Source organism: Polistes canadensis, unplaced genomic scaffold (assembly GCF_001313835.1).
Source record: "Polistes canadensis isolate GaletaPanama2010 unplaced genomic scaffold, ASM131383v1 scaffold_9, whole genome shotgun sequence".
NCBI classification, from domain to species: domain Eukaryota; kingdom Metazoa; phylum Arthropoda; class Insecta; order Hymenoptera; family Vespidae; genus Polistes; species Polistes canadensis.
Genome location: NW_014569556.1, coordinates 1531915 through 1558953, shown reverse-complemented (window position 1 = coordinate 1558953; position 27039 = coordinate 1531915). Strand labels below are relative to the sequence as shown.

Here is a 27039-nt window from a genome sequence, read left to right as displayed (position 1 = left end):
CATGTAAAAAATTATTTATTGTATGAGCCTCATGTATGTCGTAATATAAGAAATAATAATAAAATAAAATTTCTAGTTGCTGAAGAAGTCCCAATAAAGGGACGAAACGTCCAACTAAATCAAACATAGTTCTACTTCTTTCATGTCCAAGTTCCCTGTTAAATTTCATCATTAAAAATTATTATTATTATTTATATAAATCCAGGATGTGAAAAGAGTTCGATATTCAAAGGTAGTAACGTGGAAAGTTACATACATTTTATGTCGTTTCATGCGAAATCACTGTTCCCATTTAAAACATGTAAAATAAGGAAGATGTGCATTAAAAAGTCTTTCCACTCGTTTCACAGGTTCAGACCAACCGTTCTTAAACTCCAAACCTCTCGTGACGGTGCAACGCTGTCGGACTGTTTTAAAAATGAAAGAACTCCCTTTTTAAATTTCCACAGTTACCTCGTTCTTATAGTCTTTTTGGATATCTTCTTCTTTTCTGACTGAACAAAAGAAACGTTGTAGTAGAAATGTGCGCAATTCGCAATAGTCATAGGTAGGTTTCTATTACTCACGAATATTTCTCTTATAAACTCGTTTATCCCGCTTTACGTGATTCGTATAATTACAAAAATAGTTACATTATTTCTGCTTATGCGAATACTAACAGCAGAAAGAAAGAAATGAAGGAAGATAAAGAGAGATAGAGAGAGGTTATTATTGTTCATAGAAAAGTATAGAGCAAGACAGTACATCAAAAATATTAATATTTCTTTAAGGATGGTTGTGTAATTTTTAGAGCGCTTTGTTTAAAAATGAAAGAGCTTGCTTTATTTTTCTAGTGTATAGTTCACGAACTCTCAGACACGTCTGCGAAGTTAGCTAAACGTGCTTTTCGATTTTTCAAATTCTTAAGTTTTTTTTTCTATTAACTTGTGAGGTAATTTATTTTTTTTTCTTTAGAAAACAACTTTTTTCCTTCATATTGTTTTCAATCTTTTTCAGTATAGTTTACCTATCGCAGTATCAAAAACAGGAAAGAAATAACGAAAAAAAGAAAATATTAAAATTATTTTCTTACTCGCAAAACGTTATTAAGAAGTATCATTTACTTCCACATATATAATATGAAAAGAGTTGAAGTGTCTCTTTCGTAATATAACATTTATACGTGTCGCATATCACTGGTTAATTACCTTTGCAATGATAATGTAGCTCGCGTTTGCACGTTGAAAGGTCGTGACTGTCATTTCCTTTGCACACCATTGCCACCCTCCTTTCGCGTTTCTTTCATTCGAAAATCAAACCCGTTCGTTCCTCCAGGCGAAATTAATCGAACCTCTCTTCTCTCCCATTTCCCTTCTCCTTTTTCCCTCTGCAATCCTCCTTTCACTCTCTCCTCATTCCTCCTCTACCCCTTTATTTCAAGCTCTTTCGAAGCCGCCTCTGTTGGATATCCAAAAGATAGAAGCGAATCGTTTCTGTTACGTGAAAGGTGCGTTCACGTGCAACCGACGGTACCGGAAGAATTACGCCGAATTCCCGAGGGAATGTGCATCGCTATCTATCGCATTGAGGATAAAATATTACGAGCTGTCCTTTAGTCATCTTCTCTCGATACTTACGAAGCAAACGCATCCAGATTGAAATAATAATTTCATCGATATTCACACCGCGTGTTTTTATCTATAGATGTATGTATGGATAGATATATATGTAGCTAGGTGTATATACGCATGAGTAACCATCTGATCCTCGTACAAGCAACGAGACAGTGCACTCCACCAGATTGACTCATTTCTATTCATTCTTCGACTTCTTTTCACTCGACTTTATACTCACTGATCGTATATAAGGTTCGCTTTTTTTTTTAGATTACCGAAGAAACTTTTATTAGATTAGTTTCGATCATTTTCTTATGATTTATGAAGAAACGATTTTGCGATATAAATGATACAAAAGTTTTCTATATTTTTTTTATTAACTTTTAAGATTAATGTAATTGTTTATGATTATTTCGGTTAATTAAATTAATGATCTAAATTAGATTTGATAAAAGCGATATAAATAAATCTTCTCGATTTCTATATGTTAGATGTACAAATAAATTCAATGTTTCTATATTTAATCAATCATAACTTTGATTTATAAATTCGAATATCGTCTCTTTGCTTGGTGAATTCTCGAATGCCAACCTTAAAGTTTTAAATGAATTATATATATTATAGTTTGATAATTCGAGTAAAATAAGTTGAAAAATAGTGTCAAACGCGATGGACATATGATAAACAGCGTATTCGACGTTGCATCATTTTTGCTTTTCAATAACAAATAGGATAGAAACAAAGAAAAAAAGAAAATTGCTTTTGGGGATAAAAAAAAATAGTGTATACGGTTTTGGAAGGGTGTTGTTAAAAATTTTTATCAAAAATTTCGAAATTATTTCGATCTCACCGACAATAAAAGTATTTACTCTCTATTTGGTGAAATACAAAAGGCGTTATATATTATGAATCGCTGCAACCAGGTCAAACTAATATTACTGACTACAACCAACAATAGCTCGTACGTTTAAGCGACGAGATCGAAAGAAAAATGTCTTTTGCTGGCCATGGAACGCGACAAGTCATTTTGCAGCACGTCGGAAAAGGGACTAAGGAAACGATTTATTCGTTTAGCTGGGAAGTTTTCCCCTACGTGGATTACCCACTGGACCTGGTATTTCCGAATTACTACTTTTTTCGATCGTTGCAACACTATATAGCCGACGCACACATTTCAGTAGCGTGGAAGAGCTTCGAAAATGCAGAGATGACTTTATCGAATAAAAACCTGTAAAAATAATCGAAAATAGTCGGGAATATTTTGTTAATTGATATATTTTTTTTACATACTTCAAAATAAAAACATTTAATTTCCTCAAAAGAAGCACCGAAAATATTGTTATACCAAATATAATACAGTATATATTGTAATTGACCATAAAAATAATCTAACAATTTTATTTAACCTTTATTTTAGGCAAACCTTTGAAAATGCATTTTCTCCGTTCTTACGAAAATATTTTACCGTTATTACGACCGATTCTTATATATTTTTGTTTTTTCAACAAATTTTTCGCATCATTGATATTTCACTACTTTTAAGTCGATTTTTTGTTTATTATAAAAACGACAATATAAAATTTGAAAAAGTATACTACCATTTTTATGATCCCCAAATCTAATGTGATATCAATCGATAACGTCCATTCTTAATCGACTTTTGAGTTTTTTTTATTAAAAATAAGAAAGTGCATTATTCCTTCGTAGAAACAATCATCTTCATTTTAGTGAATTCGTTCGGCGCGAAATTTATCGATATGTTGAAGAATCGTGGCTTTGTGTACGTACTAACGTTGGTTCGATTCGATTGTTGACTATCGAGGCAACAGCTCGATAAAGCCAGAAGTAAAGTCCTACTCTCGTCGAGCAACGATATCGTCGACTTCATTGAGATAAGGTCTCAATGCCTTAATGGCTTCGACTAACGGATGCAGTCGCATAGTCTTTCAGCGTTATGTCACCTCGTTCGAGCTGTCCATTCACTAGGAACGAGATATGTATTGTTTGAAAACATCTAAGAATCCCTTTCAACTAACAGATGGATTTAATGAAAACAATGCAAAAGTTATTAACAATGGTTAAGAAATATTTATCTCTCTCTTTCTCTCTCTTTTCTTACTATTACAAAAAATAATCTTAATAGATTATTAAATAGAATCATAAAAAATTATAAAATGAACAAAATTTACTATCGAATAAACAAAAGATTTATCAATTTTACTGAAACTGAAACGTAACTTCGCGTTCGTTTATTTAATATATACATGAGGTAACAATATATTTTATATTTATTAATCATATATCTCTCTTACGACTGGAAGCGTTATTTTGTAACTACCAATGAATATATTATACTTATAAACGGATCGTAATAAAAGGCACATGTTGGATTTTAATGAAATTGTCGTTTCGTGGTACCGCTGGCGAGTTATCGAATAAAACCATAAGCGACAGCTGTTACATATTTTAATTACTATTTCCATTATCCAACGATTTCTCCTTTTCTCTCTTTTCCTCTTACTCTAACTCTTTCTCTCTCTCTCTCTCTCTCTCTCTCTTATTACAATATCGAATCAACAAAAGCGGACGAACGTTTTTTTAAAAAAGTAGAGTATATAATGACAACAAAATGGGGTCATAGGTTTGTATACTTATGTTAGATGAGAAATTCTCGAGAAGGTATAGAAAAAAAGAAAATAAGAGAAAAATGAAATGGAACTCAATTGGAATCGGATGTTCATTGAGGGTTAGCCTTAAACTCTTGCGTGTGTAAGAATCTTGTCGACTGTAACATTAAGAAGTAGGATGAAGGGGAATAGCAAGAAAAAGGAAGCATTGTCGATAATTCAAAGAGTCGAGGAATCAGCGACTGGAATGGAGTCGTGCCTAATTCGAAATCAAACCTTCTTCGGACGTAAATCGGCGAACGTTGTCGATCCTTCTTCTCTCGTATTCTATGAGACAAATGGGACGCACGGTTGAATGGATGCATGATTCGTAAAAACGAAGAATCGGAATAATTACCGGCTTTGGGGGAACATAATTGAAACGATTCAGTCCGCGACTCGTGCTTCAGTCTTACTCCGATTATCGAGCGATTTCACAACCACTATCATCACCCTTTTCTTCCTTCCTTCCTTCCTTCTTTTCCAAAAGAATCAACTGCATTTTGAATACAATGTTAAAGCTATCGCTCGGCTAAAATCGATACAAACTTGTCAAGATTGACATAATCTTTTTACTTTCCTTAACAAAGGAGTAGATAATTTTCGAATTACATAGACGTACACTTAAATATTTTATTTCAATGGATAATTACTTTAAGACCGAAAGTTCGTTGCTGACCTATTTACATTTACCATGCTAGTATATATAAAAAGAATTTACTGATTAATTCGTTCAAGTTTATAATGTGCATGTATGGGACAAGTAATTCTTAGATAAATCTATTTTTTTGTTTCTTTTTTTAGATTTATATAATAATTTTCAAACGTCCTCAATTACATTTATAATAAAGATTTCATTAAATTTAAAACGAATAAATTTCAGGTCGAAATAGGTTAAAATAAAAGCCTATATACATCCATAAAGAATTAATTTTAAAATAGATCGTGTCTCTTAATTAAAGTAGCAATTAACATTTACATATATGAATCACATATATATACAATATATTCACGTTATATTTATTCAATGAATGACAAAAATTTGTGATTTAAAGAAGATATGATATAAAAAAAAAAAATAAGAAACAAAATCGACAAATTGTATAAAATTTCACGAATAGTATAATAAAAAGTAATCACGTTAAAGTGTTAAAGGAGACACTCCGTGGTCGTGGTCTCGTAGTCGTAAAGATCACAGTTGAAGAAGTTAGAAGAGAACACGTACGGCGGGACAGGGGGGGAGGGAGGGGGGGGGATATCCTTCGCATTCGCGGTGAGCTTTTAATGAAAGATGTCGGCCCCATCTCGGTAGAGAGTGCATTTCGCTGACACTTATATAGGGGGCGGGGCCGAGATACTTAATTTGACATTCCAGTCCAGACTCTTTTCCCTTCGTCATCGATCTCCACGGACCGACAGACAGACAGATATATACCCCAGCTAGCTAGAGGTACTACTACCCGCGGTCGTTTTCCCTCGTTACTCGTCGTCTCTGTCGGCGTCGCGCTCGTTGCCCGAAGTTTATTGGAACGTGCTTAATTAACTTTCCAGCGGTGACTTCGGCGCCGACGTCGACGTCGTCGCGATTATCCGTAAGCCGGGCTGACTGCAGCATTGCTGGAAATCCACCTCGTTGAACAACCCCACCTTCACAACCCTCTGCTACCCCCTACTAACCCACCCTCCTTCTCCTCCTCCTCTCCCAATTTCCACAGGCACTACCATCACCCAACTCCTTCCTCTTATTCTACGCTACCTCCTTTCTCGCGAGAAGCAAAAGCTTTCGGTACTACGTTCTCTCCTGTAATTTCGCTCAAGTAACGGAGGAAGACTAATCGAGCTTCCAAAGCTCCGCGCAACTTGCAACCTGCATAATCGTAGATTATAATTGTTATTGCATAACAGCAAATTCGAATTATGAATCTGCCGCGAGGCGACTCGACTCACCCCACTAACCAATGAATGCTACCTACCCTCTCTCTCTCTCTCTCTCTCTCTCTCTCTCTCTTTCTCTTCTCTTCTATACGCTACCTATACGATCACCTGTACACACGTACTTTGGATTCGGGCATCGATTAATTTCTCTTTCAGGTTAGCATGATAAATTATTCTAACGGTGTTCTCTAGCGACTAGTTATAACCAATATGTATTTATATATTAGTTACATGTTTGATAAGGATATGGAAAAAGAAATAATTCGTATAGTGACAAGGAGAATATAAATAATAATTGAAAGAATAACTCTAGTTCTATCAAGAACAATAAACAAATTTCAAAAGTATATCTTATATGTATATTAATGTATATAAACATAATATATTTTGTTTGATTTAATATTAGAAAATTGGTTTTTTTCTTTTTAATTATTAATATAGAAAAAATGTGTTCTCTCTCTCTCTCTCTGCACATTCATATTTTGTCTCAACTTCGAGATATATCTCCTCTCTTTTTTTTCATTTTTAACTTTATATCTAAAACTCTTGGGAAACTTTAAAAATATCCAAGAAAAAGAGATAGCTGATAGTAAACGAGCTAAGTTTAAACGGCAATACGTTGCGTCACCTCGTGATAACCCTTTTGTTATCACGAAAGATACATTTAGGATTTTAAGATTCGAATGAGAAAAAAAAGAAAAGGAAAAGGACAAGGGAGAAGTCGAAAGCTTTGACTTTTTAACGACGAAAGAAGCATGCTCCCTCTCTTGCGAGGAAGACGAGGAGCCCCTTTTTTCCTCCAGTTTTATTTCTTTTTTTCTGACGATATTTCGACGTCCATACCTCCTCTTCTTCTTTTTTCTTATTTCTGACATAGCAGAAGGTATATAGAAAGGGAATAAGAGAAAGACAGAGACGGAGATAGAAAGTAAGAGAACGAAAGGAAAAGGGCTGTAAGAAAGAACCGAGCGAACGCTTAAGTGGCGCATGGAAATTCAATGAAAAGTCACGAGAGTTCGAGAGATCGATACTCGGATATGGAGACTTGAATATGGCAAGACAAGGCAAGGCAAGGCAACGCAAGGCAAAGCAGGGCAAGGCAACCCAAGCCATGCCAAGCCAAGCCAAGCCAAGCCAAGCCAAGCTAAGGTAAAGGAGAAGACGAGCCGGTTGAATAGAGTAAAAGGAGGATGAGGAGAAGCGAAGGCATAGGTGCCTTTATTGGCCTCGTGCCAGTCCTCGCTATCAATGTGGAACACCTGCGCGTTTACGTTCGGCCCTCGTCTTTTGGCGACGAATGAAACTTCAATCCCTTTTCTTCCTTTCACCAACTGCCGAAGTACCTACTCCCGACGAAAAAGAGAAAGTGTATTGATGTTAATTCCAAGTATCCAATACGAATATTTTCAAAAGGATTTACTCTAATTGTAAGATAAATTTGTTGGAAAATAAAAAATAAGGGAATACTTGTTTTTATCTTTATACTTTTTACAAAATGATATTTAATCGAATCGTGGATACTACCTACCTAGTTTTCTTAAACGAATAATCGTCAACGAAGGATCCAACATCAAATCATAAAGTTATATTTTGTTTTCTTTTATGTATATTTCTAAACCGATATCATTTCGAACTAGACTCGGATAAAATCTTTCATAAATGTGAATATTTGAAGTTAAACTAGATGAGTTTTTCAAAGCGAACGATCGGATGTTATCGCACTAGAAAAAGGGAGAACGGAAAAGTAGCTCGCTTTGCTTCGACTACTCTTCTTTTCCCGAATACCTACACCTTTTTCTAGACGACGGTTCAGAACCATTTCGACCTTACCGTAACCGAGCGAACGAAATACTTGGAGAACACTTCCACAGTTCCAGTGATATCACTTTCCAAACTCGTTTCGAAGTGAACGTTTCGTCATCTTCCAAAAGATTTACATTTCACATTACCAATTTTTATTTTCCTCTCCTTTCGGTTCCTTTACCCTTTTTTCTTTTTCATTATCTTTCTATATCTAGAACGGTGATTAGGACAATTCGTATGCGATCGATACTGCAAATATAACTCGACCAAAAATGCAATTTATCATTTTTCCAATAAGTTTTCTAAATATTTCTTTATTTCTATACTAACTTAATAATTTCATTTTTTTAATGATTATTTCTATGTGGTCATATGAACTTGTATGAATGTTAATGAAGATTATTATATATAGATGGAAGAGTTTGTTGAACAGATCCAATCAATAAATTAGTTCAATCAATTTCGTGAAATTTCTTCGAAGAACGTGACATACACACGTCATGAATATTTATGAGATGTCTATTGCTCCACATCAGGAGAATGCATCAGATACATCGAATGCTGTTAGCAAACAACAGTATGCTACGTATTATGTACGTCACAAGTAAGTTTACTTTAGCCACGGTAGCAGCTACTTGTTTACACGTAATCCTAAGGCGATACCGAGCTCAATATCAGAATCTGGGCTACATTTCTATCTTCGATTAATCAAATCGATCCTATAAATTACTCTTTTGTGTCCCATTTATATATATATATATATATTAAATATAATTATGTAAAGTCTTTTTATTTTTTTTTTTACTTTACCAGTTTCTCTTTAAAAAGTATGTAATTAAATTGGGTCGATAAAAAAGGAAACGATGAACTCGTTTATTACTCGTCAATTACTGTGGCTGGTTAATTACTTTAATAATAAAAATTTATCTAATTATTCATCAGAATGTTGATAGTATTTATATCATTATACATTCATTTCTTTAACAATTATAATTCTTTATCCTTTCCTTAGACCTTTTTCTTCCACTTACCGCCTTCTTAATTTTTAACTTTAATCGTCGTCATATATATAGGTACGTAGTATAATTTAACGATAAAGAAAAATAATTTGCTCGACAATCCATTTAACGTTAAGACAAAGGAAACGTAAGAATGTACAAGAGAAAAAGTGGAAAGTCGTGAAAAAATAAGAAGTAAAAAGAAAAGGAAAAAAATAAAGTCACGAAGTTTTCTACCTAGCGTCAAATTGAGTCTCTAAATTATTAAAAGCTTGAATACTTATTTCTTACACTTCGCAACCGTAAGCCGTCTTAACCTTCCCTTACTGCTAGTTTTTAAGATTTATTATCACGAGCAGTCAGTCGTAGTATAAATTTTCGTATGTTTCGTAAACGTGTCGACGTGTTTCGATGAAAAGCATAAATTTTCTCTTTGGAAAATGTTCGATTTATTTTTGATACAATTTTCCCAAGCGATTATTATCATTTTACAATATAATTTATTGATAAAACTAATCGAGCTAAGTTTAAAAATTAATCTATCAATTAAAGAAAGATACTTCAATTGCTAATTATTCGTATAAATTCGTTTTTATTATAACTCATTAATTAATATCTCTGAAAATAAATTAATCGTGAAATCATGCTGACTATTCAACCAGCAAAACGTTTGAAATGATGTCAAAAAGTATATTTATATATTTATAAAATGTCAACGTGGCGAGAATTCATGGAAACACAATGTCAACAATGAAAATGAAAAGTATACAACGGTACGAAAAAATTCTTTCTTATTAAATCTCACGATGCTTATCTGATTTTAATTAGTATAAAATTTATTCATTCTCGTTTTACGTATATTAAGTACAAACGAATTTGAATGTATAAATACTTAATTATGTAATATAAACTCATATACTTTCAGGCGAATCATTCGTAAGCTTTTCATGGTATTTTAGTAACTATTTTATATTCATTTTTGTTTCATGAATATAATCGTCCAATTAATTGCAAAATAAAAAAATCCGACAAATATTTCACTGGCAATCTTTTCCGCATTAAAAAATTAGCACGTAATGAGAAAAATGAGCCATCAGGAAGATAATAAATACGTATCATTCTAAAACTTTATTTTTACTCGCGTGAAATATCCTGACAAAGAAAAAGAAAATCTGTTTTTTCGATATATTGTATTAAGCATCTTTTAAGAATATATTAGATACAAATAATTTCACGTAGATCCTTTTTGTTAAGGAAAATTTTGATAAGTCAACGTTCATTAAAAATAACACACCTTAAATAAACACACGAATGCATAAGTATAGGGAGAGAGTTTCTACAAGTTCACGTTTGCGCGTGCCAAGTTAAAAAGAAAGAAAAGTGAAAAATGTGTGAAATGACAGGAATAGTTCGCCAAAAGAAACGAATGTCTTCGACTTGGCAGCAAAGAGACGATGAGATAGAGGTGAAGTAGAGAAGAGGGAGATGAACAGGAGAAACTGTGGTTCTTCTCTTATATTACCAAAGTTTTATGACGTATGTACCAACGACGAGGGAATATATAACTTTACTTTTTCTTTTTGTCATTCGTTCTCTTTCCACCGAAGTAAGTACTATGCGCTCATGGAAAGGTCCTCGAATGGAGTAAGGGTTGAGGGGGTGTGGAGTTTGAAGTATGAACAAGGATAAGCTAAAGTCGATGAACCGTATCTCGACTAGCTAGGTATCCTTGAAATTGGAATGAAAACTGCAGACACGACAACAGATACAAGCTACGAGAGAACAAATAACAAATTCAAATACAAACAATTCCAAAAGGGAAAGAGGGAGAGGGAGAGGGAGAGAGAGAGAGAGAGAGAGAAGCTAGCGATGTATTTGCAACCCAACGCTATTAAACGCAACTTTCGTAAATTTGCAGCATGCGCAAGGCAAGCTTCACCGTTGTTTGCTAACGTTTCTTGTTTCGCATTGTATTGTACATATACGAGACGGAATAAATAAGACGCCGATCATTAGGTACGCGCACGCGCTTTCTCTATTTATATTTCTCTTTCTATCTATTTCGTTAATTTTCTTCAAGTTTTAATTAAATTATAGATAGTAGAAGACAACTCGTCAATTCGTCTCAAGTATTTCCAACGGATTTTGGACAAAACATTTCGAGAAATGTAAACCTTGTCAATTTAAAGTATGTCAACCGATATTACATTTAACAAATTATATTTATCACAAATTGCAGTGATAAATAATGTAAGAAAAAACTATTTTTTCTTTAATTTTCTTTTTAATAATTAATACATTTCAATAAAAATTGTATTGAAGTAACAGTGATAATTAATAAAATTGTAATTTTTTATTTATGATAGAACATTATAAAATAAAAAAATCATAGTATTACGAGAATGTACGAGTTGGGTGTAAGTTGATACGTATTTCTCTCTTAAACTATCTAACCCGGTTGAACGATAATTTTTCTCAAAATAATTTATTACGTATGAATTTGAAAAGGCGTCATTTTAGATGTCAACGAGTAACACGAAAAAGCTGTTTAAAGGTGAGATTTAGTACGGTGCGGTTCTTTCGTTAGCACTTTAGTCGTTAACATTTTGTAGGTGTTAGTGTGCTCTACTCATGGAATAAAACATTCAAGCATCTCTTAACTTACCACAGCCTTAAATATAGACTTGACCGAGTTGAGAGAAAAAAAAAAGAAAGAAATTTAGAGGAAAATAAAGAAAAAAAAAAAAAGTTGAATTCAAGTAAGAAAAATAGAAAGATTTTTTTGTTTCTTTGTTTCTTCCCCAATAAATAATGTCAAGCATAGAAACATTATTTAGAATATTGATTTAAATAACTGCACCAATGTTGACCGGTGTAACAATGACGAAGGATCGAGAGGATAGAATGAACGGTAAGGGACTAGGTAGACACGATCCGTCGGGATTACTCAAAATCGTTTCTTCTATTGACCACGGAGGATAGAGTATTTCGATCTACCAAACGAGATAGAGAATCTAAGCGAATAGGAAAACGACAGAGAAAGAGAGAAAAAGAGAAAGAGAGACGGATTGATGGACAAATAGATAAACGATTCGAGGAGGTTCAGGATATGTACTACATTTATATATATACATACCATATACGTATATCTCTATATACTATTGGTATAGAATATAATCTAATATATAGGACGATGGGTAAAAGGGTACTAGCAAAAGTGATAGAGAGATGTGAGTTTAGGGAATTGCGTAAAGTCATTGGCCACGGAATGACCATTATTACCGATAAGCGACTCTTTTTCTCTATCGTTTTTCTATCTAAAGAACAATTTACCCCTAAGATCTTCTATTCTGATTTCATATCTTCCCATTAAAGAGAAAGACAAATACTTTCATTTCTCAAAACCCTTTTCGCGTGATTTTCTATAAAATGTTATTCTATTTTTTTTATCAAATTACCAATAGTATTTTTATTTGTATCCTTACCGTGAACCAAAGCCGACATGAAATAACATCCTGAAACCTTTTCACATTCATTATCGAAAAATAAAACCTTTACCTCTGGGTTAATAGATATCCCTTTTATCTTTAATCATTCATTTTGAACGAGACCACATTGTTATTCTATTTATCGCCCTATTAACGATATAAATAATACGATAAAGAGAAATCAATCGAGTATAAAATATCGTGTCCTCAAATTAACTACACGCTTCGAACATTTCAGGATCGAAAATCGATTTACAGGAGGTCGAAAAGCGTGCTTTATGGGGAAGAGTCTGGCTCTCTCATACTTTCTCTCTTTCTCGCTCTCTCTATATCTCATACACACACACACACACACACACACACTCTTTCTCTCTCTCTCTCTATCTCTTTCTGTACGCTAACTGCGGTGTGCAGTTACGTGCCATAACTTTGGTCTATCGCTTAATTGCTTTATTAGAAACTCATTCGGTCCTATCTACGAGTAGGCGGATACCTATGCCGAATTCAGTTCATAGTAGAGATCACCGACGTTGATCGACGACACGTGCTAATTCGAGGAGTCCTTTCTCTTGGATCTTGCTTATTCCTTACTAACTTACTCGATCTCCGAACAACTTTATCCTTCGACCAAATTTAACATTTCCTTTACATCTCTTTAATCGAATAATTAATATTATATTAACGATTTGACGAATATATCAAAATCGTTATCACAATTATGTTATGTTTATTTAAATATGTTACTTTGGTTAATTTATATTGTAATAATAATAATAATAATTGTTATTATTGTATATAAAATTATTTATCATTTTCTAATCACTTGTAATATATATCTATAAATTTTTAACGTTTGTGTCAAGTACTTGTTTTGGATAAGACAATTGATTAATGCTATTCATATTCAATTATTCTTATCCTTAGATTAGATCGTAGTAGTATGTCCTTGCTGATTAATTTTTGTTGATAGCACTAAATACATAGATTTTAATCGTACGCTTGTTCAAAGAAACTCGCGCATTTACAAAAGAAAAGAAAAGAAAAGAAAAGAAAGAAAAAAAAAAGTAGCTCCGCCTAGGTATGTAATTTATGGTTCGTTGACGGCTGGTAAAGCGCTGGAAAGTTGCCATCGATGCTAGTAAAAGCATTTCGTAGACCGTGCGCAGACCATTTTCCGTCATCCGATGATTGGTGTGGTCTCGAGCTTTCCTCGAAAACCTTTCAAAGATTTTCTCCCTTTTTTTCTATCTCTCTCTCTCTCTCTCTCTCTCTCTCTCTCTCTATTTTATCTTTTTTAAAATAACGTATAGTCCAATTATTATAGTTAGAATGAAAATCTATTCATTTTCTAATTTCAAAATTCGATTTATTTGATTTTGCTATTATCAAAAGAGATATTAAATTAAATGAATCTTGATAAATCTAAAGATGATTAACTCTTTTTTTTCTGTTTCTTTCCTTGCAAGTAATCTCGTAAAAGATCTCGGAATCGATTGATACAGTCAAAGCAATTTTCCTCGACGATTACTGACAATTTGTGAAGATAATTCTAAAGCGATTAGTTATCCAATTATGATGGTAAAAGAAAAAAGTTCCTTTTCCTTTCGAAGCACGTACTGATCTATTCGAACAAAGAAATTGACTTTTTGGTGCTGTCCAAAGTCTCGTTCAGCCAATTCAAAGCTTGTATTTTAAATTGACCAGTAATATGCTTCATACGAGTGAAGCACACGAATGAGTTACTTATCCATTCCTCCGATAAAACTATTGCATATTTAGCCTACTTACGGCTTCAATTATTAATTCATTATTTCTTTCCTACTATTTTTTCTAAACAAAATAAATAAATAAAATAACAAAAAACGTATATATGATTCATATAATGTGTATATATATCACATCAGTACAAGTCATGTGTAACGTCGATTAAAATTCGATACCCGGCAATATGTCGACTTCAATATTTAATCAAAATTAACGTAAAATAGATGGGGAGAAAATGGGAGAGAAACAAAGTTGGAAAAAGTGTGTATTGTGACATTCAATGAAATAGCAAGCACCCACGGTGTCCATTCAAATCCGCGAAGCTTCCATCAAATTGCAAATCGGTCGACGTTTAATCGCAAATTGGAAATCGCATTGGAAGCTCACGTAACCCGCTCGAAACTTTCGATACTTTTAACTTTCCTCCCTTCGTTCTACTTCGTTCTTCCTATACAGGGTGAGACATTTTAAATAGACCTCTTTTAAAGATAGTAAATAAATATTTCGAATAAAAATGATTTTAGATGATAAAATAACGAGCATTTCTTTTTTTTTAACAAAATTATTTCGAAATAGACATATTTTTTTTGTACTTTTTCAAATGTAATTCTACGTTTGATAGCATTTAAGATTTTTGTTTCTTTTGACTTAAAACAGTTTGATAATATTTTAAACGTTGCACAGACATAAAAAAAGAGGAAGCAAATATTTCAAAGATAAATTTAAATGTAACATTTTACTTTGCCCACCTAGTATAGAACGTTTGTACGGCAATGCAATCGGCCGATGTATCCAGTACGGTTCGATGTGAACGGAACTTTAAATGTGCGACATTTTGCGCCGGTCAATCGGCTTTGGTTGCAGGTAGAAATCCTCCCTTTCTCTACCCAATCCTCTACCCTCTCTTGTCGTCACTACCACCCCTTATGGAGCGTCATCCAGCCGTTTCAATTCCTCCCCTCATTTTATGCATGAGGACGAATTAGACGGATTTTCACCTGCAGATTTTCGAGACGATTCGATGCCAATTTAATGTTTCATTCGATTCGAGTTTATTTCCTAGGCGTATAAAAAAATAAAAAAATAAAGAACACGGCATACTTACTATTTCCTATATTCGTATATTACTATTGACTATATTTAACGTTTACTCATTTAAAATCACAATTAATGTTAGAAGATTAATCGAATAAATATTTGCCCACATTTTCCTTCTCCCCTGAGAATTGAATAAATACTAATGATGAACGCGATTTAATTCAATCTCGAAGATTAGAAGCGTGTTCGATTTTGGTGCTTACATTATCGATATCTCGCTTGTTACGCGAGAGTTTCGATTGCGTGCTCATAGAATATATCGATGATTAAATCTATTCGTTGTTAATTGCCTCCATTCATAAGACTTTAAGCGAGTAATAACTACATATCACCGTACGCATATTATGCTAATGCGTTTCTCAATATTAATATTTACATTTAATAATGAGTTTTACTAACATATTAGATGTTGGATTTTATACCGTAGCTCTAAGATACGAATATAGAAATAGGTTTGTTTTAGTTGACATAGCGGAAACATGCGGAGACCTTTGAAGTCTCGATTTGTTTACAATGAACATATCAAAGTAGTGACCTGGCCAGTAAGAGATTATTTAGCCTTCTGAGTTGCAGTTTAGGAATGGGTCATAAAACCATAGGAAAAGTATTTTCCTTGATGATAGAATATTATATTTCTAACGGGGCACACACAGTATAAATTGCGAAAGTTATTTTCATAGAATAAAGTGACAATAGAGAAATAATCATGCAAGTTTTAATGTTATATCCATTTAATTTTCGATAAACATTGTTTTCAGTGTTATTCGAAATTAATTTATTGTCATATTGTAAACGGAACTCTATTTACGTTTATTGATAGTAATTACGAGATAATTATTACGAGGTAATAGTTTATCTAAATTGCATTATAATAAAGTTTAAGGTCACGTCATCGAAATTTAAAAAACGATGGTTAAAACCTCGATAATAAAATCTCTGTCTGCCTGTAACGAAAAGTAAAGTATTTAAGATTTTCTAAAGAACTAACTTAGCGTTAGGTTCGTTGGATTTCTTTAAAGAAGTTAGAATTTAAGCTCATTATTGCAACATAATATTACTTCGTCTTTCTTGCTTCGTTTCAAGCAAACACAATCGAGAACTCGGTGAATTTCCTTTTATTTGATTTCTTACCCATTTAAAGTCTTCGTTTCGCGAACTACTATCAATTAAAACTTCGACATTATTTCCACTTTTCGATTACACGATTTTCGTACACACTACTTTATTCAATGATCACTATATCTTGTAAGCATAAACATTTCGATATAAAATAGTAACTATAAATAATTTCAGAATAATTTAATTAAATTGCTGTTTACATAATTTTCTTTTTATCGCGTTTGCATGATTATAATATTTGATTAGAATTATCGTTCGTATGAAACGACTTAAATGAACTCATATATACATACAAGTATAAATAGACGGATTAGTATTTGCTTACCTTAACTCGCAAGAGGTGTTGCAAGCTTTGAGCTTGACTGCTATTTAAGGGTGGATTGTCCGTACCAAGACGTGCTACTGCAATCACGTTCTCTCGAGTCATATTGTAGAGGAAGAGCGTGCATACAGTCTGTAAAAGGAAAATAAAAAACGTTTCAACGTTATTTCACGTTTCTCCGTATTACCAACTTTCTTTTCCAAGCAATTTTCTTCTTTGCAAGCGACAAATTTTCAGTGAATTATTCGCCGATACCAGGAATTATTAAAAGTGGTACGATTTTAAGAAGGAAATAGATATAAGTCTTTATATTATATTCATAGAAATTTGAAATTTTATTTAATTTTGTTTCGATCGAGTAAAAAAGGAACAAAAAGTTTTTACCATAACGAATCGATATAGGCTTCTGCTTTAATATAGTATGTTAGTCATTGTTAATTCAAATTTTAATCATACCATTATCTCGGTGGTATATCGTTTTGACACAATTTACCTGATTATTGACTTCCTCTCTCATAAAATTGTCGAGAGACGACACGGCATCTAGAACCGTAAGATTATTGTGTGGCCTTAGCAAGGTTTCATCCTTCTCGCTATATCCCAAGAACATAAAAACTCCGTGCGGTATACTATACGCTCCTGTTATGAGAAAAAAATAAATTAGAAAGATCATTTTTATTACATATACACACATTTTATATCTCCTATACGACAGTATTAGTATATAGTTACATATTTATGTTGAACTTTATTTCTTTCGCAGATACTAACTCTACTATTACTATAGTTATTACAATCATTATATTATTATATTACTAAATTATTAATTATTTTTATATAAAAATCGGAAATATATTATCATTATTTCTTTCACATTTCGTTTATCCATAGGAATAATTATTAACACGTTACTTATTGGCAGTCGACTGTCAGTTTTTATTGATCGGTAGCTTAAAAATAAGCTTTTAGATAAGTTTGATTAATCGACTAAAAGTCGATTCTATCTGATAGTTATTGCTCAACATTTAACGCGTTATTTTTTTTTAACATTTTATTATATTTAATATTATTTTTTTTAACCAATTAACACAAATCCATTCTGTTATAATTGATCATTAATAATTAGTAGAAGAAATCGTACCGTAGATTTCTATTTTATTTCATTCACAAAATTCTAATAGTATTAACTAAATATTCGATTTCAAATTAATCGATATTTTGCATGTATCCACGTCTAAGTAATATAATATTAAATATGTTCTTTCTTTTATTTTTTTATTTTTTTTCAATAGGAAATATATTTATCACATAGGTATCCTAAAAATATAGCATATACATATTACAAAGCGGATATCGAGACGACGAATATGAAATATGAAAAATTGTAGTTATTTCAATATTGAAAAAGTATTATGGTATATAGGATAGAAAGTGTCAAAGGATAAAATCGACATGAGAGATCGAAGAATATGTTCAAGCGAATGCGTCAAAAATGGCTTTACTTACCAGGTGATGGACGCATACATATGAAACCACCGCTATAGCAAAGGCATGGACCACGATGGGCTTGATAAGCTGGGGCCTCATGGTTATAGTATGCGAAGTCCGTTTTGCAAGGAGACGAATCGACGCAGATCGTATTGCAGATAAGAACTTCACCTTCGCCACATTGGCAGAGCTCTGAACATTCTGGCTCGTCTTCGCGATAAAGCTACCGACAAGATCGTTTATCGTGTTACATAGTTAATCGATAAGAGCGCGTTCATTCGACGAACCTTAACGTCAAGAACACTTTCATTATATACAATTAACTTACCTACACACATAAATATGTGTTATTAGTCGAAGGAAATAATTAACTCACCCTTTTCCCTTTACCCTCTCGTATATACTGATGACTCTGTCTCGGTCTTTGAACAACACAAAAACCTGTTAAACAAGATTAATATTTATTACTTACAATTAATATAAATATATATGATCACAGTATGTCATTTCTAAAACGATCAATTCAGATTTTAGAGAAACAATTGAAAATTTCATTTTTTATATTTAAAATAAATGTCCTCAATATAATTAAATTTGACCAAATGAAACCAATTTGTATGTGATCGTTCAATAATAAATAATTTAACGATATATATTTAACAATTTTTTCTACATTTTATTTTGCAGAGTTAATCAATTTGGCAAACGACGAAGTGGCTCAAATATTAGTCGTAGCCATGATTGTATCAACATACTTTTTATTTGATAGTACTATTATAGTTGTTGTTGTTGTTGATACACGAGTAATTGACGTTTTATTAGAATCTTTTTCTTTATAACGATACTTCTCTCTATATACGAAATAATTTAATATTTTAATATTATCTTAGAGAGAAGTCCTGAAACAATCGTTAAACAAAAAAGACAATACTCACGAGGCGGTGTGGTAGTCGTTGTAGTCGTGCTCGGTGTCGTGCTAACAGTGTTAGTCGTGATTTCTAAAGTTTCCGTGGGTTCGGTGGTCGGCCACCTCGTTACTTCCGGTAGTTGATTATCTTCAACTCGCTCGACCGCGGTGACCGTCGTAGTCGCCGTCATGCTTATATGTGTTCTCGTAGTCGACGACAATGTTGTCATCGTTGTCGTTGTCGAAGGTATAGTACCAATCGGCGTTGTTCTTGGATAGTGATGGTGTTTTCGACGTACGTGGTAGTCCTTTTGAGATTCAACTGAACGATATAAGAGAGAGAAATCTTATTTACGTTTTGACCGAAATATAAGTTAACTATTACATTGTATAATTCATCTTACAGTAATCCCTCCTTAATCTCGATTTTTGTTAAGTATTTTCTTTATTAATACTGGCTAACCAAAGTTTATGTCTTTAATTGAAGAACTAATTTACCAATAGCCCACATATTCTAATGTGTAAAGTAACAATTTATGCTTTATGTGATTATTAATAATCAGGTATCATAAATATTTATTATACAATAAAAAATGACTTGTCTTTAAAGTACTATGACGATATAACTAGCAATCCCTAGTTAAAAGGTTCAGAACACATTTTATTCATTGTAAGGATAAGAGAAATTGTTTTATGAACATGACAAATGAATTCATCTCCATCCCTATAATTAATAAATTACGCTCGTTTAAAAGTTAATTCATTTATATTTGAAATTTTATAAACTCGATAAAAAAATAAGCTTCACTTTTCTTCACCCTTCTAATCCTTCATCAACGACGTTTTCCATAAACATGCTCATTATTACACGACACGAGCGTAAAAGCAATGATATATAACCGTTTGCAGCATTCCATTATTCATTTCGCAATTTCTATCATTGCAAGGGTGAAGCAACCTAGGCAGGACCACCCGACGGCATGGTACGGTTCCACCTGAAATTGTAATCAGCCTGGAGCCTCTGGACACTGAAATATTGCACGACACCAACCCGTAGGCGATAGTCATACAAGTCCCCTAACAGCGTTGCACCAAATTAAGTCGATATTTTCATACCTTTTCTTTTTCGAAAAGAACGAAATGAATTTCTTTTTCTTAATCTGTCACACAATAAAATATTCGTTACAGCTATAATAAACTTGAGCCCATTTCTTTCGAGGATTAAATCGATCCTCTTAGTCTGACCTATTTTATTTAAGATATGGATAAAATATTATCGAATAAGAATAAAATTGATTGGAATAAAATTGAAATCTAAATTATATATTACGTGACTATAAAATATTATATAATTTTTTATCGATAATTAAGTTTAGTTATATTAATACTACATTAATCAAAATTATAAGATTCATTCAATGATTATAATACACAATCTATTATATATTTTTGGATAGTTAAATTTTTGAAATTTCAAAGCTAATGTATTATTAATTATAGTACGGTATTATAATTTAGTATTATTTTTAAAAATATGTGATCAATTATAATAAAGTATTATTAATTATAATTACTATTATGATGCTCGCGTTAGTATTGATAAATAGCTTGTTACTTTGGTAGTTATTTGCTAAACATATTTTCCAAAGTTGGAAATAACTATTGTAATTTGAAAATAAGTGGGTAGCTATGCTCGAGTATACATATTAACATAGAATTTGTTGATCGAATTTAAATAGATTTTGCTAGTCACGATATCTAATAATAATAGTCGAATATGATTGGATTATGAGGGCAACAATACATATTAAATAATACTGATTCTCCTGATTAATATAAAGCAATTTTCGAACGTCAATGTCATACAAATGAGATCGATTTACAGTACATACCTATGTACATTTGATATAATTTTTAATTAAAAAATAACAACATTTGTGATATTTTAAATTTCTTGTAGAAGAACGAGATAAAGGTTAAAATAAATGTGGAAAATAAAAGTCATTTTTGAAAAGCAGATTATGTGTAAACTTATTACGAGAATATGATAATATATATATATATCTTACAACTCTGGTTTTCAGCTAATGTACATGCATAACATAGAGCGCTTAGAGTGTCTCTAGAACTTAATTAACTTACCTACACACGGGTTAACCCAAAGGAGTCTCTGCCAACCAAGGCAGTCATAGAGTTGCGTAAAGTCGGTGCCTTTGCAAGCGCAATTCGAACGAAGTTCAGTACCAAGTATACCAAGCATCGCTTTTCTACAATCTGATGGTGGTCCAGCACATTTTTTCGTTACGCTGTCTACCGCACAACTCTGTTCGTAACGCTCCAATCTTGAGCTAAATGTTTCAGGAAAGACGTAAAAAAAGGGAAGAATTAAAATAACGTTTAGATAGTTTGATTAACGGTAAATGAATTGGTAGTACTCGTAAGTGAGTACACAAGGACAGAATTGGAACGATTTTTCGTCGATTTAAAGAAGGAAAAATGCGACCCTACTTGATTCATTAATCAGAGAATTAAAAGAGGGACGTCAAGACGTTTCCCTAAATGAGCCCGTCGTTTGAGTAATTAGAGAAAAAGCGGCGGTTTTAAAATTTCTTAAGTGACTCCTAAGTCGAGCAAAAGGGAGAAGAGAAAAATCGTTTGGATAAATTTAATGAGTCATTCGATCGATCAAAAGCTAAGCGTGCACCATCGTCAATAAGAAAATTAAAAGAAGTCTAATACGATAGGTTTTATTATTAAAAATGTCTAGGTAATGTGTCATAAGGTAATTTTCCTTTAAAAAAAAAGCGTTGTTTCTTTTTTCGATAAAATATAAAATTTAATGCGGCGCAGCTTAGGGGTTAAAGTCAATTGTTTTTAAAAACAAACGTACTGAAAGAATTTATAATTCAACTGCATTTTTCAAACACGTGTAATAAAGATCTGAGTAACTAACATAAGTAAAGGGCTAAAATTCACAAGAAATCTTTTCAACGTGAATATTTATTCGTCTACGAGATATAAAACGAAAAAAAGAAGAGAAAGTAAAAGAAATTTTTAACGAAGGGAGTTTTACAAACAGCACATCTATATTCTAAATGAGATGAACTTTAAAAATTTATGTAGGTCAAAGGTACTCTTAACATTGTTAGTTATCAAAAATACACTTCTTTATCTTTGATTTAATGGCGACCAATTTTACAAATGTAAATGACTCATCTTATACATTACAGTTATTAAAAATACAATTATTTAGTATTAAATTGTCGAATAACGAATTCGAATTGTCGAATAATTATTTTCATCGTCTAGCTATATCAATTGTTACGAATAAGAGTTGTAATTATACATTGTCGTATATATTATAATTTTAGATTTAAGTGGTATAAAAATACTGGCTATTTTTTTATCATTACGATGAAATCACTTGCGAATAAAAAGATACTGAACGCTTTAAATTAATTTTTTTGACGGAATATGAAACATTCTAAAATTTGAATGAACTAATTAAACTCTTTAACAGGATATAGCAAGATCGAACAATTTTTTAAGTGAAAAATGAAAATAGTTTTAATTATTCTAATCATAGAAAATGTATACTTACCGACAGACTTCATTTTTCTTGCAAATTTCTGCTAAACTGTGACATGTTGGCATATCAACACCTTCAACACGTTGCGCACATGCTGGATGCATTTTTTCTTGAGCAATTATGCACTCGTCTTTTCTGCCATCAGTTTTTCTATAAAATGGAGAAAGAATATACTATTTAAACAATTGTTAATCTTCTGATATCATTATTGACGTAAGCAAATGTATATAAATCTAAGATGAAATTGATAAATTATTTCTTTATTATTCGTAAATAATTTGTTATCATTGCAATTATTTTCAATCTTTTTAAAAATTGTTAATACACATGGTGCGTATTTTTTTTTTCTTAAAAATAAAACGAATCAATAGATAATTATTATTTAAAAATGAATTATTAAAACTCGCAATGAGGCATCGTAAAATACGTTCAATAATAATTCACACACACGACGTTATGTTCGCAAGTTTAATGTCCAAGAAGAGAAGCGAAGAGGATTCTCCAAAGACCACATTTCAAGGGAACAGGTACTGCAACGTTTCTTTATGCAGAGGCCTTTGTAAAAAAATAACGCGAGGTAAATCCGAAACGAATCGTGCAGACGCGCCAATTTACCGCAAGACAAAGCACCTTTTGAAACAGAAGGGAAGACCAAGAGCATATCATTTCTTCTTCCATTTTGTTCTCTTCTCTTTTCTTCTTCTTATTCTTCTTTCTCTTCTTGCTCTAGCCTTCCTTCATGTCTCATCTTCTCGTAGAAAACGAGAGCTTATTCCCAGAGATTCTTACGAGAAGAATTCCCAAAGAGGTATACCGCAAGGTGTGTATTGTTCAGCGAGCATTAAACGACCTGGCTACGTATTTTATTCAGCTTCTTCGAGTTAAGCCTTATATCACTCACTTTTATTTCCTCATAGTTCGATATTTATTTAGTTACCTCCCTGATGGTGTCATGTAATAAGGTTGTGGGTCCTTGGGTAATAAAGAAAAAGAACGTGAGAAAAATAAATAAATAAAATATAATAGACTCCAGTATAACGTGGTTAATATGAATTCGCGTTGTACATAAAAATTTTTCCTCGTATAACATGATTTTTTTGTCTTACAAGTAATATTCAAAATAATTTCACGGAAATGTATTTTCAAATAAAATACGATAATATTTAATACATTCACATGCTGGGATGTAAAACCGATGGTATATGTTTGATTTTCTCATCGAACGGTTTGTACAACTAATCGTCCATGCATGGCTGTTCTATAAGTCGGCTTGTATCATTGGTGGTATTAGTGAATACATTTAATTCAAATCAACGTACGCTCAGTGGAAAAACGAACTAAAAAATTGCTGCCCAAAAGCGAAATATGCGAAAAATGGCCCTTGTATTGAATTTGTTAAATATTGAGAAAATTTTTTTGCTTCTGCAAACTATTTATTTATAATAAAGTGGTCAAAATTTCTAAATAAAAAAAAATACAATTACGTTAGAGATGAAATAGATAACAACGAATACCACAATGTAATGCTTAATTAAAGTAAATTTAGTTTTGGAATGCGGGTAATTACCGTATTTTATTATATAATACGTTGTACGAGCAATTGTATTATATTAAAACAGTAGTTAGAATATGTAACTTTGACGTGTTATAGTTGCTATTTACTAGCAACCAATTAATAAGATTTACACTGCCAGCATTTATTGACTGATAGCCTAAAAATACGCTTTTCGATGATCTCGATTATTGATCAATCGATTAAAACTCGATTCTATTTAATTGTTATTACACAACATTTAATGGAAAATTTCCATAACATTTTATTATGTTTAACATTATTCTTGTGTGATATTAAAATATGAAACCATTTTGTTATTTCAGCTTTCTGTGAATATTGTTATTAATAATTATTTACAATCTGCAGAAGAAATGATTTTTATTTTATTTTATCCACATAAACCATATAGTATTATCGACAAATTCGAGTTCAATTTAACCGATATTTTGTATATAAACATTTAATTTACTGTCAGTAAGTAATGTGATATATTAAAAAAGAAATGAAGACAGGGAGAAAAATTAAAATTTATTAAGTCAACTTACTGAAAATGTACAAGCGTACGTATTCATCCCTGTACAAAAGAAAACGTAGAAACAAAAATAAATCAAATAATCATATAAATAAAAAAAAAAAGATAAAGAAAATAATGAATTCGAACAAAAGGATGACCCTAGACTTACGAAAATAGAAGGCTGCTGGAAGAAAGAAACAAAGTAGATAGAAAAGATCGAATGAAAGAATGAGTAGTGACGAAGATGGGAAGGGTGTATAGGGAAGAAGAAGAAGAATAAGAATAAGAAGAGGGTAAAGAAAATAAAACGAAATGTGGAAAACGTCGAGGAAGGAAAGTTTTTGCATTGTTTTGCCGGTGAAAGCCACTTAAAAGTTATAGAAGCCTCGTTAGAAAGGATAAGCCTCTATCCAGCCTCCTTTTTCCGCATTCTCATGGGACCTACTAACTGATGCGAAACTTTTGCGAATGCCTCATTCCTATTCTTTCTCTCTTCTAGGCCTGACTAATCGTGCCGAACTGAGATACGTGAAAAATCATTTTATAGACTTGTATATGTTCAAATTTTAAATGAAAATAAATCAATTTTTATGAATAAAAAAAAGAATTTCTCATTGTAAATATAGGTTTTTTTTTATTGCTTCGATATACGTAGTTATTCAATGAATATGGTTTTAAATTGATAGTTAATTTGAATGCAAATATTTTTAATGCAATCTCTCTTGAGATATAACGCTACGTAATATTTAGCTTTGAAACAATTCCGATTAATGTTGATTATGTAGATATATATGTACAATATATACATACATACATACGTTCGATTTCTCGTAAAAACTTTATTACGTAGTTCTGACGTGTTCACGCTTTAATATCAGTTTACATGGTTATTGTGGAAGGTATATTGCCATTTCGATGGAGACAGCTCGATTGACCTTTAATTGGACGCTTTTGTGCGGCTTTTATGAATTCGGTATAGAACATCAAATACAGCTTCCCTGTTTCTCACTTATTCACTCACACACTCACTTAATTTTTCTTCTCTTATCTTTCTCTTTCTCTTTCTCTTTCTCTTCCTCTTACTTTTTCTCTTTTTCTCATTCTCTCTTCCTTTTCCTTTTTCTTTATGCGCCATATAAGTATAATTGAAATTGCATTGGAATAGGACAGTGATATAAAACAGACAACTTAATTAAAGCATAGACCTCTTATACACTAAGAGTATCAAAATAAGTATTACCCACATAATAAAGATTACCCGAATAACGTAAAATATCAACAACAAAATATAAATATCTTTGTACGCGGGAAACGACATAAATTCTTTTATTCTTAAAAGTATCCAGTATTAGACCGGTAAAACGAGAACACGCGAATGAATTAAGGGTACATTATCTCTCATAATGAGATGGTCGGAGCGGCGTGTTGTAATCGTCATTTACAACCCTAATGTACCCAATGTCTCATAATGTGCATTCCGTAATAGCTAGCGCCAGCTAGCAGCGTCGTTAAATTTCGGAGATGGGATGCATTAGGCAAGCAAATTAATATGAAAGATTTCATCCTATCATCGTCCTGGATGTCCACGTAAATTTAAATTTATATATGTATATATACATATACGTATATTTATAAATCTACCTAAGTATTATGCCAACGAAACTTCTCTCTCTCTCTCTCTTTCTCTTATTTTCTCATTCCTTTATCTTTCCCCTATAGCTCTTTCCTCTCGCTCATTTGTTCTACGATCGAAGGAAGAAAATTTAATGAAATTTCTATCACGGGTAAGCCGCGAATGCGTAAAACAGCTTTAATGAAAATTGATAATCACGGCTTTACGTTAGCTGCATCCAACGATATTCCAGGGATTTAATAGATCGCGTTGTAGCATGCAGTGATCATCAACCGACACGAACGAACACCAACTTCGTTTTGTTGGGTTCGGGGTGAGCCACGTAATACGTTGCTCGAAAGCTGTGCAATTTGATTGGATAGTGATTGAGCGTTCCGTCAACCGTGAAAATACGGCCTTTCTGTACAACACGATCGCGTTAATTGAAAGGATGATTAAATAAAAATGTTATGCATCGGTTTGTCGACTCGCCGATAATACTTCATGGTGTGTTTACCAAAGGGATACATTTTTTATTTCTTTTTTTAACTTTTTTTATTATTTTTTTTTTTTTTGTCTCTTCCTC

At 32.2% G+C, this 27039-nt stretch overlaps 1 protein-coding gene across 5 annotated transcripts in view; it reads right to left on the bottom strand.

The window, feature by feature from the left end:
- Window positions 1–27039, bottom strand: part of LOC106792251 — a 217738-nt gene that overhangs the window by 10434 nt on the left and 180265 nt on the right. For all 5 annotated transcript variants that reach the window (XM_014758524.1, XM_014758532.1, XM_014758541.1 and 2 more), the window contains 7 exons: window positions 22785–22922; window positions 21326–21531; window positions 19212–19505; window positions 18653–18717; window positions 18295–18499; window positions 17282–17427; window positions 16792–16920 (listed from right to left, as the gene is read on the bottom strand). In XM_014758524.1, the coding sequence (XP_014614010.1) occupies window positions 16792–16920; window positions 17282–17427; window positions 18295–18499; window positions 18653–18717; window positions 19212–19505; window positions 21326–21531; window positions 22785–22922 (1183 nt within the window). The remainder of the gene's footprint in view (window positions 1–16791; window positions 16921–17281; window positions 17428–18294; window positions 18500–18652; window positions 18718–19211; window positions 19506–21325; window positions 21532–22784; window positions 22923–27039) is intronic.